The sequence below is a fragment of the Peromyscus californicus genome, unplaced genomic scaffold (assembly GCF_007827085.1).
Source record: "Peromyscus californicus insignis strain IS unplaced genomic scaffold, ASM782708v3 Scaffold_9__1_contigs__length_137607984, whole genome shotgun sequence".
NCBI classification, from domain to species: Eukaryota; Metazoa; Chordata; class Mammalia; order Rodentia; family Cricetidae; genus Peromyscus; species Peromyscus californicus.
This window is the reverse complement of record NW_026294617.1, coordinates 37,193,455-37,208,532: the sequence shown is the minus strand read 5'-3', so window position 1 is coordinate 37,208,532 and position 15,078 is coordinate 37,193,455. Positions and strand designations below refer to the sequence as shown.

The 15,078-nt window shown below is 39.1% G+C and overlaps 1 protein-coding gene across 2 annotated transcripts in view; it reads right to left on the bottom strand.

Moving 5' to 3' along the window:
• The window catches only part of Rnf13 (ring finger protein 13), a 93,402-nt gene that overhangs the window by 15,738 nt on the left and 62,586 nt on the right, over window positions 1-15,078 (bottom strand). For both annotated transcript variants that reach the window (XM_052730266.1, XM_052730267.1), the window contains 2 exons: window positions 12,567-12,657; window positions 8,213-8,318 (listed from right to left, as the gene is read on the bottom strand). In XM_052730266.1, coding sequence (XP_052586226.1) covers window positions 8,213-8,318; window positions 12,567-12,657 — 197 coding nt within the window. The remainder of the gene's footprint in view (window positions 1-8,212; window positions 8,319-12,566; window positions 12,658-15,078) is intronic.

Here is a 15,078-nt window from a genome sequence, read left to right as displayed (position 1 = left end):
TCAAATAATATCTGCAGGCAGCTCTGAGATGGCATGGGCTACTGCAGAACCAACCCTGAGGAGCTGCACAACAGCCACAGCTGATGGGTGGCTGGAGTGCAGCCAAGGGTGCCTATTTATTCCTGCAAATGCACCACAGGGAAAAGACTCTTCTCTCCTAAGACACAGGGCAAAAGAACAGAAAGGCTAGAATTGAGTTCCCTTCACAGAGAAGGGGACACCAAAACAAACAAGTGTCTTACACAGGGATGGAGCTTTAAATGAGCTGTGCAGCCCAACCCCAGTGGATATACCACAAACACCCCTCCCCTAAGTCTCAGGAGGCACTGCAGAAGAGGGGACAGTCCAAGGATTGGGGAGTTTGCTGTGAGATCATGTCTCCTAGTGATACCAGAAGGTACACCCATGAAGTCTCACCAAGATGACTGCCCAAATGTGAGCTGAGCAAAGACAACAACATGAATATACCAGACTGGATGTAGAAAAGCCCATGAGACTACACGAAGAATTACAAGCAACCGCGGAAAGCCGGGAAGAGAAGTGGTCCTCCCCTAGAGAAGAGCATACCGATTGGTTGTCCAATACCAAACAGATGGCTCTCAAAACATATATATTAGGTAGCATTATATGAACTGAACAGGCTATATTTAGGGATATACATATATATATATATTCATATATGTATACTCATGAATATATATATATATATGCATACTTACATGCATGCAATAATAATTAGGTTTTTTTTAAGGCAATGAATTTGGAGGAAAGAAGGAAGGGGTATATGGGAGGGTTTGGAGGGAAGAAAGGGAAGGGAGAATGTCATCAAATTATAATCTCAAAAATAAAATATAAATCTTTTCTTAAAAGAAAAAAAAAGAAGACTTTACTTCACCTAAATCCCCTAAGGGGCAACAGTGTAAATAAGGGCATAAAAAATCACTTTAAGAAAGAAAGACAAACAAACAAACAAACAAACAAAAACTTCTAACCAGGTGTGATGGTACACGCCTTTAATCCCAGCACTTGAGGAGGCAAAGGCAGGTAAATCTCTGAGTTCGAGGCCAGCATGGTCTACATAGTGAGTTCGAGGACAATCAGTGTTACACAGAGAAACAAACAAATAAATGAATGTATAAATGAAGAAAAATTATAACCTTGGCAGTTTTAAAGACCAGAGCTGGATTATTTTGTAGAATATCCTCTCATTTTGATAAGCTCGGTGTTCTCGAATGATTACAGTTAATTCCTGCATCTTTGGCAGGAATGACAAAAACAATACTTGTTTCTCTGTGTCCCACCAGGTAATTCACAATTTTGATTTTATCAATTACAATTAATGTTTAAATTAATCATTTGTTTAAGGTAGCATTTTCTAGACTTTAACCAATGTCCGTTTATCATTCCCAACATATATTTGATAAGCAGTTTGTCAGGGCATACTTGAAAATTATGCAGATGTCCGATTTTTTTTTATTTTGCAATACAATTCAGTTCTACATATCAGCCACGGATTCCCTTGTTCTCCCCCCTATGGCCCCCCTCACCTTCCCCCCATTCCCACCTCCTCCAGGGCAAAGAAAGAGTGCCTGGAGACAAGGAAACATAAATGAATGGAATGCATGATTTTGAATGAGATCCTTTCATGTAGAATATGATGGTAATTTTTGTCAAACTTGACTGTTGCAAAAATTTAGAAATAGTGAGGCAACCATTTTAACTTCTTGATTTAGGTCATTGAATAGAATACAAGTAATAAAAAAACAGATCATCCCAAAGTATTCAAGAGTGATGGGACATAAGATTGACAGAGAATAACATACTTTGTTCTTTCTTTCTAGATTTTCTAAATGTTTAAAACTGCTTTAAAACTTAAAACTGAATTGTATTTATTTTAAAAGTCAGTTTTATTTTCAAAAAATAAAACAAGCAAGATTAAATTCTATAGTATTTAGTTTTATGTGATAACTTGGCTAGGTCAAGGTACACAGATTGTTTTGTCAAATATTGTTAAGGATGTTTCTATAAAGCAATGTTTTAGATAAAAAAAAAAAGAAAGAAAAATTATTTTTATGTTTTTTGCTTACTGATGAATATATAGATCCCAAAGTGGACCTGCTTTCTTATGAATGTAGAACAAAAGTCTACTTCTTTGAAAGACAAATTACATAAACATCTAACAACAACAAGGCACAGATGGCTAAGAATAAAGAGAACTCATTCCACATATGACAGAAATTCTCTTAAAACTGTTAGTGAAATATATGAATAACTGAAATCCTTTGTCTTACTACACTGAATAATTTCTTAAAAATATTTAAGTTGAAGCCTTCCAGGAAAAACGGAGGACTCTAAGCTGCCTCCACATGACTGGTTAAGGAAAGACATTGGGATGAGAAAGAGTGGTGCTCTTTCCAAAGGAAGAAAGCAGAAGTCAGCTTCAGAAACTCAGAATGGCAGTGCCGGAACGGACAGTGTAAAGAAACAGATGGGTACCCAATGACACAAAGTAACCTCTGCCAAACACAACTCTAGCCTTGGCTTAGAGGTGGGGTGAGAGGACACAACCACCTCATCTCCAGACCATAAGCTGGGTGACCCTAGTGAGAGGAGACTTGTCCTACGGGGCAAACTTAGAGCCCTCACCAGCCTCCAGTGCAATTTCTGGTTTAAGTAGGAAGGATTCCTCTGGCAAGCAGTGTAGTAGAGAGGAACCCCACTTTATCACTCTATAACTAGATAGTGAGATCTTGACAGGGAATCGCTATGTTTAAAACTGAGCTAGATTAGGGCCCTGAGAATAGAGAACAACCACAAGCCGGAGCTAGTATGGGCTGCCATCCTATGGGTCATTAGCTGGGTATCCCCTGAGACCTCCAGAATAATACAGGCTAATTCTACTGCTTTGGTTGTCTCCATTGTTGCTGTGGTTGTCACACACTCTGGTCATACATAACACATAGAGAGATTAAACTGAAACTGAGGTGGGAACTTCTTACTTGCTTTCTAGGACTTACAGTAGTGGGCGGTGCTATGCAGGCTGCTGGGGAAGAGCTGTCCTCAACAGTCTTATTCAGCAAGGTATACTCAGTGCACCTTGCATCCTGCCGAGCAGGCAAGCAAGATGTGCTAACTGGTGTAAGGACACCACTATGGAGGTAACTCACCACTTAGTTCCTCCCTGGATTTGAGGCCTGGTCCCCAGGAGAAAATTCATGTCTAGTACTGTAGATCTGTAGAGCTGGTAGCTCAGGACTGGGTAGTTAGCTCACCAGGTTAGAGTACTTGCTGTGCAAGTATGAGAACATGGGTTTGAATGCTATCGTCCATATAAGAAGCTGCAGACATGGCTGCATATGCCTGTAACCCCAGCATTAGTAAGCAAAGGCTGAATCTGAGAGCTCACTATGTCTCAAAGCAAGGTAGAGAACTATAGACAAAGACACTTAACATCTTCCTCCTCTGATCTCTACATGTGCACACATGGGAACACGCACCCAAACACTCACATACATGTACTACACACATATACCATACATACATACACATATATAAGAAAAAAGAGAGAAGAAAAGGCCCATGGCTAGGGAGATCACAGACCCTAATGGGGAAGCTATACTATTGTTTTACTAAAGAGACATGATAAACCTATCAAATCACCTTCTAAATCTTTACACCTATGCCAATGGTTAGTGTTCCTGTCAGCTTTTGCCAAAGAAGCTTCTTTTGTCAGTGGGAGGCAATTATTGAAGGGATGTTCAAAGTTCTGACAACTGATAACTTAATGGGTGTCTGGCCCTAAAAGGGACATCTACATATGTCTTCCAAGGCTTAATGAGTATCATAGAAGAGAAGTTGGAAAGAATGTAGGAGTTGGGGGAAGAAGAGTGACATGAAATGCTGTCTTTGGGACATGACATGGCTGGCAAACTCATGATTATAAGAGGAAAAGTTGGCAGTCAGGAACTGAGGAATACCACAGTCACACCGCCCAACAAACCTCAAACAGGGATTTGGGGAAATAAATCACACAGGAGGGAAGGTAGTTCCCTCTGCTCAGGAGAAAAGCAGCAAAGAACTGGGCAGGAGGCCGACTTTATATAGGGTTTCCAGGATGAACTGGAATTGGAGGGATTTGGTGGCGTGATCTTGGGCTTTTTTTTCCCTTTAGGGCAGGGAGGGGCTAGAAATGACCTATGGCTGTTAGAGAAGTCTGGAGGACAGTCTAGCCACTCACGTCTTGATGGACATACAATTATTTCACACAGCTGCTGTTACCTTCACAAGACCTGCCTATAAATATTCCATCGTGGATGAGGGTGAGACTCATGAGGCCAAAGTGCCCAAGCTCCAGTAAATAGTGTCCATCCATTCTCACACAAACAACACTAATCAAGCTTGGAGGCCACCAAGAGAGAGGGGCGAGGAGGGAGACAAAGTACTTGAAAGTAGGAAGGGGCTCACTGGGACTAAAGGAACAAAAATATGAGTATGATCAAAATGCGTTATATACATGTATGAAATGCCAAAGAATTAAAAAAAACTTTAAATGAAGAAAGTAATTTTAAAATGTGTGGTACCACTAAAGTACCACTAGTTTGGCAAACCTGGTATATATATAATATATACTAAACATGAATATACAAAAGTTGTTCATCATGTTTATTTTATTTTATTTATTTATTTTAATGCCGAATGCCGTTTATTGAGGGAGGGAGGAGGTCTTGAATACAGGCTTACAGCACGATGGGAGAACCCTGGAGGGCAGAAGTTTGCTACAGATGTTTTACAATCTTGCATCTAAGCTGTTAACACCCATTATGCAGGATACATAGACAAGGAACTTCCCTTAAGTATTTAGGAGGGTGAAGCCCAGGAGGGAATTAGCATAGGGAGGATATCAAGGTCAAGGTCAGCAAGCAAGGCAACAGTTATCCAAAACAGGGGCCAGGGCCCTACAGGTCTGCCTTTTACTAATAAATGAGCTTCTGACTTAGATTGCAATGGGACGTCAGCAGGTCACCTTACCCGTCATGAAGATGCCTGCCCAGGCCACACAGGCTCTCTGTCTTAGGTTGGTGAGTGCCCCCCAGGCATTAACCATCTCTGAATACTCATTATCATACAGGCTCAATCATGTGTGAGCTGCAGAGTTAACTGCTGCCAAAGATCTCAAAGTGGCGCTAGGCTTGCAATCTGTGTGTTCGACTGGAGGGCTCCTGTTGCAAATCACCCTCTGGAGCGATGGAAGGATCTTTCTACTGGCACTTGGAGGAGACCCGATCTGGTATTGGTGTGGGCCCAGGGTTCTGTTTATGTCTTTCCTCAGGACAATGAGGTTCCTCTTTGGATTCCTGCATGCTGAGTGCACCCTGTGCCTACTGCTGAAGTCCAACATGGCAGAGACTTATTGGGCCTTCGTGAAAAACTCTCCCCTTCTGATGCCAATGGGGATTGAGAACCCAATATGGCCAACTTTGGCAAGCATTAACGTAAGTCTAGGGACTGCAACCATGTGGTTGGATTCTCCAGAAGAGCTGCCTGATTAAGTCGTGCTGGGATCAAGAAAAATGGACCCTGTCGGTTTGTGTTCCTGGAGCTGTATACATGTCAGTGTGGATACCCACACACTCCAGAAGAGAATTTGACATTGCTGCTGCTGTTTTTGCTGTTATAGCAGAGGTGGCCACCACTGCTACTGTTTCTCGGATTACCATTTCATAATTGCTTATTACAGCTAGCACAGTGGAGACCCTGGCAGCAAAAGTAGCTACCACAGTTAATTAATCTTTCATTCTATTGGGCACGATAAATTTAATTCAATAATTATATACATTTTGATTGGCTTTTAAAATTATAAATTTATTAACTCAAGTTCCATTTGCCTTTGGGATACCATCTTACAAGGACTCCAATTTGCAGTAAGGCTCGTTAAGGAAGGGAATGGCTCAGTTGCCTTTAACCTACTGGCTATGGGTGGGTTAGGACTTCTGTTGGTCTTTTCTGTGTTGAACACACAGATTGCAAGTTCATCATGTTTTTAAACTCGAGGACGAATGGAGGGAATAAGGCTCTTGACCAATACTTGAATGTTGTACCTAGAACTGTAGCAGGCCAGTATTGAAGCTGAAATTTGATGAAATTCATTCAGTTGATTACATATATTATCCATGGAAAATGTGTACATTGATAGTGGCAGTGGCAAGTCCAGGGAGCAGACCAGACACAGAGCTATGCATGTTAAATGGCTCAAGTTTGTGTGTGTTCTATCATAACTTAAGACATAAAAATAACTATACAATCATAATCACTGTAGCTTCACACAGTTAAAGCATTTTCTTATTTTATATTTTCTAAGATAGTATATTTTTAAAATATTAAGGGTATGTATTATTTAACCCTCTCCTTTTCATTTCCTATGCCCCCCATCATTCTTCCTTATCCCAATAAATCCCTGTTCTACTTTCATGTCTTTTTATTATTCGTGAAAAAAATCAATTTAATGAGCATAATTTTATGGGAGTGCAGGTAAAGGTTATTTCTAGCATCATGGGCAACTTATCTACAGCACTGAAGATGTTTCTTCCTGCCTACAGACCTTCAGGGACGGGGTGATACCTAATGAGTCCCTCTCCCCTAACTGCTAACTGCCTACAAACCCTCAGTAAAATGAGATCTCCACACTCCAGGATGGAATGCTGACAGGCCTAGTCTTGCACAGGTAACCATAGCTGCTGACAGACTAAAAGAGCAAGACCCGTTTTTACATCTTTTAAATTTTTCTGTTAATATTTGAATAAAGAATACAGCATAATTGTATATCTATTCTCTCTTCAAGTATTTTTATATCTCATATCATAGAGCCTCTAGAAATGTCCTCAACATAATCCTAAAAAGACTTAGGAGTTAGCTAGGTGTGGTGTTGCACACCTGTAATCCCAGCAAAAGCACACAGATCTCTGAGTTTGAGGTCAGCCTTGTCTACACAGTGAGTTCCAGGCCAGCTAGGGATACACAGTGAAGCACTGTCTTTAAAAAAAGAAAGAATTATGGTGGGCAGTAATGGTGTGCATCTTTAATCCCAGCAGAGCCAGGTGGACCTCTGAGTTCGAGGCCAGCCTGGTCTACAGAATGAGTTTCAGGACAGGCACCAAAACAACACAGAGAAACCCTGTCTCGAAAAACCAAAAAAGGTAAGAATTAGGAGTGACACTGGCAAATATTAGTATCATTTTGAAAATAACTTGGACCTCACCGACCCTCTAGAGTCCTGAAACCATACTCTGGTTATAATGGTCTTAGAAAAACAATGCATCCATTATCCCTTTACCACAATCCCTCTACCACAATCCCTCATAACATACATTCTTTACATTTTAATATGAATTTTCTAAAATTGACTTCTAGGTGAACTTGGAGAATTTGGTAATAATACCAATATACAGAGTCTACAAATGATACTGCATTTCTATGTGCCAATCAATACATCTTATTTTTCTTCTCCATAGCTTTTTTTTTTAATTTAATTTATTTTTTTTTTAAGTATATGAGTGTTTCATCTGTATGTATGTATGTATGCGCACCACATGCATGCCTGGTGCCTACAAAAGTCAGAAGAGGGCATCATATACCCTGGAACTGGAGTTACAGATGGTTGTGAGTCACCATGCGAGTGATGGGAACTAAACCCAGATCTTCTGTAAAAGAGCAAGGGCTCCTTACCACTGAGTGATCTCTCCAACCCTTAGTTTTTATAATGCATTTCAAGCTAAGCTATAGATATCAGTATATGTCCTCTGAAAAACTATGTTTGTTTGTGTGTGTGTGTGTGTGTGTGTGCATACACACAATATGTGTTTATATACAATTTAAGATTGAAACAAATACTATGCATCTGTGTCCCCCAAATTTCTATCTAGATATAGAACATGGTTCTCACCTGGGAAAGTTCCCTCCTACCCTTCCAGTAATCCTCTACCAGGTCCCTATACACAATTGCTGTTCATTCTTTCATTTCTTTTCTTCCTTCCTTCCTTCCTTCCTTCCTTTCATTTTTCTTTCTTTTTTGTTCACACTATATATATTTCCCTTCTCCAGAAGTTTGCATAAATAGATATATGTACTCTTTCAAATAAGGCTTCTCTTAATTTTTAAATAATTTTTAGATCTACCTGTAGTACTTTTTATAATTATTAGAAGTTAACTGACATACCATAAAAATGACTATCAGGATGAGGCAGATGCCCACTATGATGAGGAAGGGGATCAGATAGTACTCCAAAGGAAGAGTCAGTTCTGGAATTAAGATGACGTGGCCCCTAGAAGAAAGAAAAATTAACAATTGAGAGTTAGGTTGGACAGTCCTCTCACAGGGGTCACCTAAGACTATCAGAAAACAGATATTACATCACGATTCATAACAGTGGAAAATTAGAGCTATGAAGTAGCAATGAAAACAATTTTATGGTTGGGGGTCACCACAACATGAGCAACTGTATTAAAGTGTCGCATCATTGGGAAGGTTAAAAACTCCTGGTTTAAGGGATAATTTTCACATTTTTAAGTATATTTTACACATATTTCAGAATAACCCCTGGAGAAATATTTACTGAATGCAGTAAACTATGCAAAAGTTGTATTTTATATGCAACATCAGCATAAAAAACAATTGTAGGGCTAGAGAGATGGTTCAGTGGTTAAGTGCTTGCTGCTATTGGCAAGAACCTGGCTTTGATTTCCAGCACCCACATGACGGTTCACAACCATCCAGAACTCCAGTTATAGGGGATCCAACACCTTCTTATGACCTCCATGGTCACTAGGCACACACATGGGGAACATACATACATAACATACATACATACATTCAAAGAAAAAAAAACAACACACAGAGAAAATAATAAACCTTAAAAAAAAAACCAGTAGCGTGTCTAGGAGCACATAGTAAGAACCTCTACCTCATTCATTATTTCCATCACTATAAAAACTCTATAGAATCTGGGCTGGAGAGATGACAGCTCAATGCTTAAAAGCACTTGCTGCTCTTGCAGAGAAACAGGGCTCAATTTCTAGCATCCACATTGGGTGACTGGCAACCACCTCTAACTCCGGCTAGACTATCAAATGCCCTCCTGTTGCCTTAGTGGGCACCAGACATGTACTCAGTGCATATACATACATATATGTTGGCAAACACTCATGAGTATAAAATAAAAATATATCTTTTTTTTTTACAGACATTCTAGAGCCGTGGTCCTCAGCCGCCTTAATGCTGTGACCCCTTAATACAGTTCCTCATGTTGTAGTGATCCCTAACCATAAAATTATTTTGTTCCTATTTTATAACTGTAATTCTGCTACTGTTATGAATAATAATGTAAATATTTGATATGTAGGATATTTAATATTTGAACCCAAAGGGGTCATGACCCACAGGTTGAGAACCACTGCTCTAGAGGAATTACTGACACAAATTATACCCCCTCCTTATATATTTCACCCATTGTACCTTGTAAAAGGGACACAGCCCCTGTACCCCTGTATTCATCTGTGAGATATGGCATGAAAAAACAAGAAATTCCTAAGAGTGATTTCTTGTACACCTTCATGTTCTCCACTGTTTGGCTGTATGTTGCGGAGATGGGAATCAGAAGGTGTTACATTTCTCATTCCTCTTTGCTATAACCATGCTGTTGGCTACTGTGACATCACTTATTACAAAACAGACAGAACCCTATCAGAAGAAAACAATGATCAGAATTAAGTTCACTAACTATTTCATGAATGGCCACACTTTTCATGTAAGGCATTGCTTTACAACTACCTTTAGTCTAAGGAGGGGAATACAATGCTCAGCAGTGTGGACGTTTTGTTACCCTGCTACTCACTGCTAGGTGATTATTTTTAAGGTGACAATATCACATACTCAGTTCAGGTAAAGTAATAACATTTAGTATGAAAGAAAATGAGACCAAGTTGCTTCTTTTCCCACTAACAGAAGTCTTTAGGAATTCACAGCACTTACGAAAAATAAGAAAATTTTTACTTCCAAGCTGTTTTTAATGCTATCATTTGTCAGATTTGCATCTAAGGAATTCAATTAAACTGCAACAAATATAAACAATACCAGGGACTTCTCCCAAATAATGCAAATACCCTCCAAAAATTTGCTTGGATTGCTAGAGTAAAAGTGTAACTTTTCATCAGAAGAGAGGATAATAAATTATTTCACATGCATTTTTGTAACTTTGTATAAAATACCTAAGTGATAGTGGCATTGGTGTAGAAAGGAGAAAGCAGCGGCAGGCTTGAGACCTATTTAGTCATCTCTTCTAGCAAAAGGCCATTTCAGAAGATAATTCTCCAGTTCTGAGCTACATCTCTGGTACTACTTGTGTGAGCCATTGATCTTCTGGCACATCACTACCACATACTCTGCAACATGCTATAAATTAACAGTGCTGGTGTCCAGCAGCCAGACTACTCTATAGCTAACTTTAACCAATGAGAGAGAGCTTCTCAGTATCTTTCAGCAGGACTCTTACTACTCTGGTTTTTCTTTTTTCATGCTTATGACATTTTCCCCATATGACGAAACAAACACTGTTCTGTGATTTAACATGATGAATTGCTCGTAAATAATTTGCTAGGCAGAAAAACAGCTAAAAAAGCAAATCAGGAAGTTTCAGTAAGTAAAAATTAACACACTTTAGAATAAAAATGGTCTGGAATTCATTAGACATTTCCAGATGCACTGATGGTATTCAGTGGTCTGGATTCTAAACCTAAAATTCTTCATGTCCTATTCATGCTACCTGTCACATTTCAAATCATTTTAGCTATAGTCAAGACATATTATGAGAAGTCTAAACAGTTTAAAATTGATAGAGTATTTTAAGCATCTTGAATTACAGGTTGTCCTGGCTAATTTATTGTCAACTTCATACAAGTAAAGGTATCTGATAAGAGAGAACCACAATTCAGAAAACCTATAAGATTGGTCATAGGCAAGCCTGTGGGACATTTTCTTAGCTAGTGCCCATTGTGGATGGTGCCATCCCTGAGCAGGTGGTCCTGGCTGGGGTTTATAAGAAAGTAGGCTGAGCAAGCCATTAGGAGCAAGCCAGTGAACACTGATCCTTCATGGCCTCTGCTTCAGTTCCTGCTTCCAGGTTCCTGTATGACTTCCCTTAGTGTAGGACTTTTACCTGGAAGTGTAAACAAAATAAACCGTTTCCTCCCCAAACTGCTTTTGGTCATGGTGTTTTATCACAGCAACATGAACCTAACTAAGACACAAATTCAATACACATTCAAATACTGCTCTTTCCTTACCAAACTGTTAATGGGATAGGTGGTGAAAGAGACTACATATGGCTGAGAACTGTTTCCCATTTGTTTCTGCCACAGCTGAACCTCCAGATTCACTCCAGATTAATCTCAATTTGGGGAACAACAACAACAACAAAAAGGTATTTAGACAGGTTTAGTAATTTCTTACCACAACATTGCCTTCTGTGACTATGCCTAAATACTGTGAACTCCATAGGTTTTGCAGCTAATATTTGATCTTTGAAGCAGAGAAATGTACAATGAAGGAAATAAGGTTTATTCTCCTGTATGTGTGGTTTAAGGTTAATTTCAAGCCTGATGTCAAGGTCTACAGGTCAAAACAACTTGTTCATTTCCCAATCCCCCTCTTGACACAGACAGCCTTGTTTTGTCTCTTTCTGACAATCATCATCAGCCAACTAAGTACACAGTCTTCTATCCATACAATTATCAGGGAAATAACCTGTGATCAGTTCAGATACTGGATATTGATGTGCATGCTGGAAACTGAATTCAGGTCCTCCACAGGAGTAGTATACCCTCTTAATCTCTGAGCCATCTCTCTAGTAGTGTTAAAAAAAAATAAAGTAAAGATGATTCTTAATCTGATTAAAAGCCAGAATCCTTTTTGAAATAAATTATCTCACTAATGAATAAGGCAAAGACACCCACTATCTATACTGATTAGCATGGTATTGCCAATGCATTCTTATGACAGAAAGCAACTTGAAGTAGAAAAATTAGAAAAGTGAAGCCATTCATATGTGTAATAGAAAAATTATTATCAGCACTAACATAATTTTGGCAATCACAATAAGCTTTCATTTATGCAAATTAAACTCTCCTTAGCAACTATAATGAAAGAGTAGTGTCTACCAATAATTGTAAACAATAAAAAGTCTCATTATAAACTTAAAAAGAAACTATAAATGGAAAGTTTATTCTTAGCAACACTGATGCCAACATTAGCACCTCCCTGTAGCTTGAGCATAATTTTAATACATAATCAAATCCAAAAGAAACACTTTTTTACAATACAATGGTTTAAGAAGAGAAAATTTAGCACAATCTATTAGCTCATTATAAAACCATCTTTTCCAGGCCAGCCAGGGCTACATAGTAAGACCTTATCTCTGAATAAATAAGCAAATATCAATGTATGTAAAATTATATAATTCTGCTATAATATAAGGAACAATCTGAAGTTACACGATTTTTTGATATTCATTACTTACCCTTTTTCATATGTGAATTCATCTTTCAGGGAATTGGCTGATGATTCACCAATAAAGACAGATGGAATGTCAATTTTCTTTAATACATCAACTGTGTAAAAGAACAGTGAGTTTATTTGTAAAAAGCCAACACTTAAGGTTCTCTCTAGCAGCCCCAAATGCAATTGGAAACAATCACATCCAAATTCCGATGCCTACCAGTTGATCCTTCAGACTGCAGATTTACACTTACCATCAAAGTGTTTAGAAGCACCACATGGACATTACAGGGTGATGTTTTTCCTATACACATTCTCGCAACAGTCTTACAAGGTAGAGACATAATTTTTTTATCTTTAATATTTCCATTTGACTTACTCTCCTATAGATAAAACTTTTTCAAAGAAAGAAGAGGACAAAATTGTAGCCTTCTTTCCCACAGAATACCTAATTCCTAAGTAAAAAGGAAAAAGTTTACTTTACACACCAAGTAAAGAGGAAAAAGTTTACTTTACATACCCAATTCCAAGACGGACACAAGCCACCAATGTGAGACCGACCACTTTAAAGAGGTCTAACAGACAACACTGTGGCTCTGGTCCTCAAGAGGGAAATGTGAGAGGCATTAACTGGCAAGATGCAAGGAACTAAGGGAGTTCCAACTTCCTCCTAGAGATTACAGCAGAGCTAACTTCCAGCTGGTATCCCAGGAAACTTGACCCTGACCTCTGTATTTAAAGAAAAATAAAATGCCGCCAAAAGAAGAATTTTGTTTTTTAAAATTACACTCTATTCGGGTAATAAAATCATCAGAAACACAAATAAAAAACAATCTTCTTAGGGGAGGGACTTAATAGAGATGGCCCATTTAGGGCTGAGCTTACAAGGTCTCTCACTCTCTGCATAATGTCTGGCTGTGGTCTCTGTATTTGTTTCCATCTCCTGCAAGAACTTCCCTGATGGTGCAAGCTTCTCTAATGATGGCTGAACAAAGGCACTGATCTATGAGTATAGCAGAATATCACGGGGAGTCATTTTATCATTACATTTTTTTTTTCTTCTCTTAGACCAGTAGTATTTGGTTTGAGCCTAGCTCCCTGGGTGATCTAGTCTAAGGTTCTTGGTCACCCAAACAGTGTTCCATCTCGTGGAGTGGCCTTAAGTCAAATCAGTGATTTATTCCCACAAGTTTTGTGGCACCATTGCCCTAGAATATCTTGCAGGCAGTATACCATATGAGGAGCTAGGAAGAATGTATGACCCAGAGGGGATGAGGGACACCAAGAAAACAAGACATGAGCAAAGCTTATAAGAACTAAATCAATATGAGCAAAGCTTATAAGAACTCAAGAGATTGAAGCAACATGCACAGAAAGATTCTAAAAGACAGAGGACCAGGATGCCTGCTGTCAGATAATATCTTCTAGACAAGACAGGAAAATGGTACCCATGAAAACAAGACCCCAACAATAACAACACCAACTGACATGTCAGCACTGATAAAAAATTTCCCAAGGCTCCACCTCCACATGAAGGGCTATAGGCAATCAATGGCTGCTGAGAGAGAGAGAGAGAGAGAGAGAGAGAGAGAGAGAGAGAGAGAGAGAGAGAGAGAGAGAAATAAGTTTTTTTCAGGATGAGGCCGATAGGCAGTCCAATCCCAAGTAGTCAGCCCTAAACACAAATACATATAAACAATACTAAAGAGATTCAGCAGGGTGTGTGTGTGTGTGTGTGTGTGTGTGTGTGTGTGTGTGTGTGTGTGTGTGTGTGTGTGTAAAATAATAATTAGGAGAGAAAATCATGAATTTAAGAGGGACAGGGGAACACAAGAGAGAATGGAAAGAAAAGAGGGAGGGATGAAATGATGTAAATATAGAACTCATATATGAAGTTCTCAAAAAAAAATTGTAATTAAAAAAAAACACATGATAGCCCTGAGGTGTGAAAACTACATTGAGTGAAGGATATAGCTTTTTAAAAACTCAATGGGTAGCTGTGCATGGTGGTTCACACCTTTAACCATAGCACCCTGAAGGTGGAGACAGGCAAGTACAGATCTATATGAGTTCACTATGGCTACATAGTACCCTATCTCAAAAAGAAAACAAACAAAATCATTAAAAAATGCTTGTTAGTTCCTCGAGGTTGGCTCATTTTCCCTGTGAACTAATATTTAGAATAAGAAAATAATCTCATTTCAAATAAAAAATACGGATATATACATGTGATGTAAAAGACCAACTGCCATAGGAAAGTATATGGGAAGCTGGGCATAGTGGCCCACGCCTTTAACCCCAATACCTGGGAGACATAGACAGGCAGATCTCTGTGAGCTCTAGACCAGCCTGGTCTACAGAGTGAGTTCCAGGACAGCCAGGAACACATAGAAATACCATGTCTCAAAAACAACAGAGAGAGGGAGAGAGGGAGAGAGAGAGAGAGAGAGAGAGAGAGAGAGAGAGAGAGAGAGAGAGACAGAGAGAGAGAGAGAGAGAGAGAGAGAGAGAGGGGAAGATGGAGGAGGAGGAGG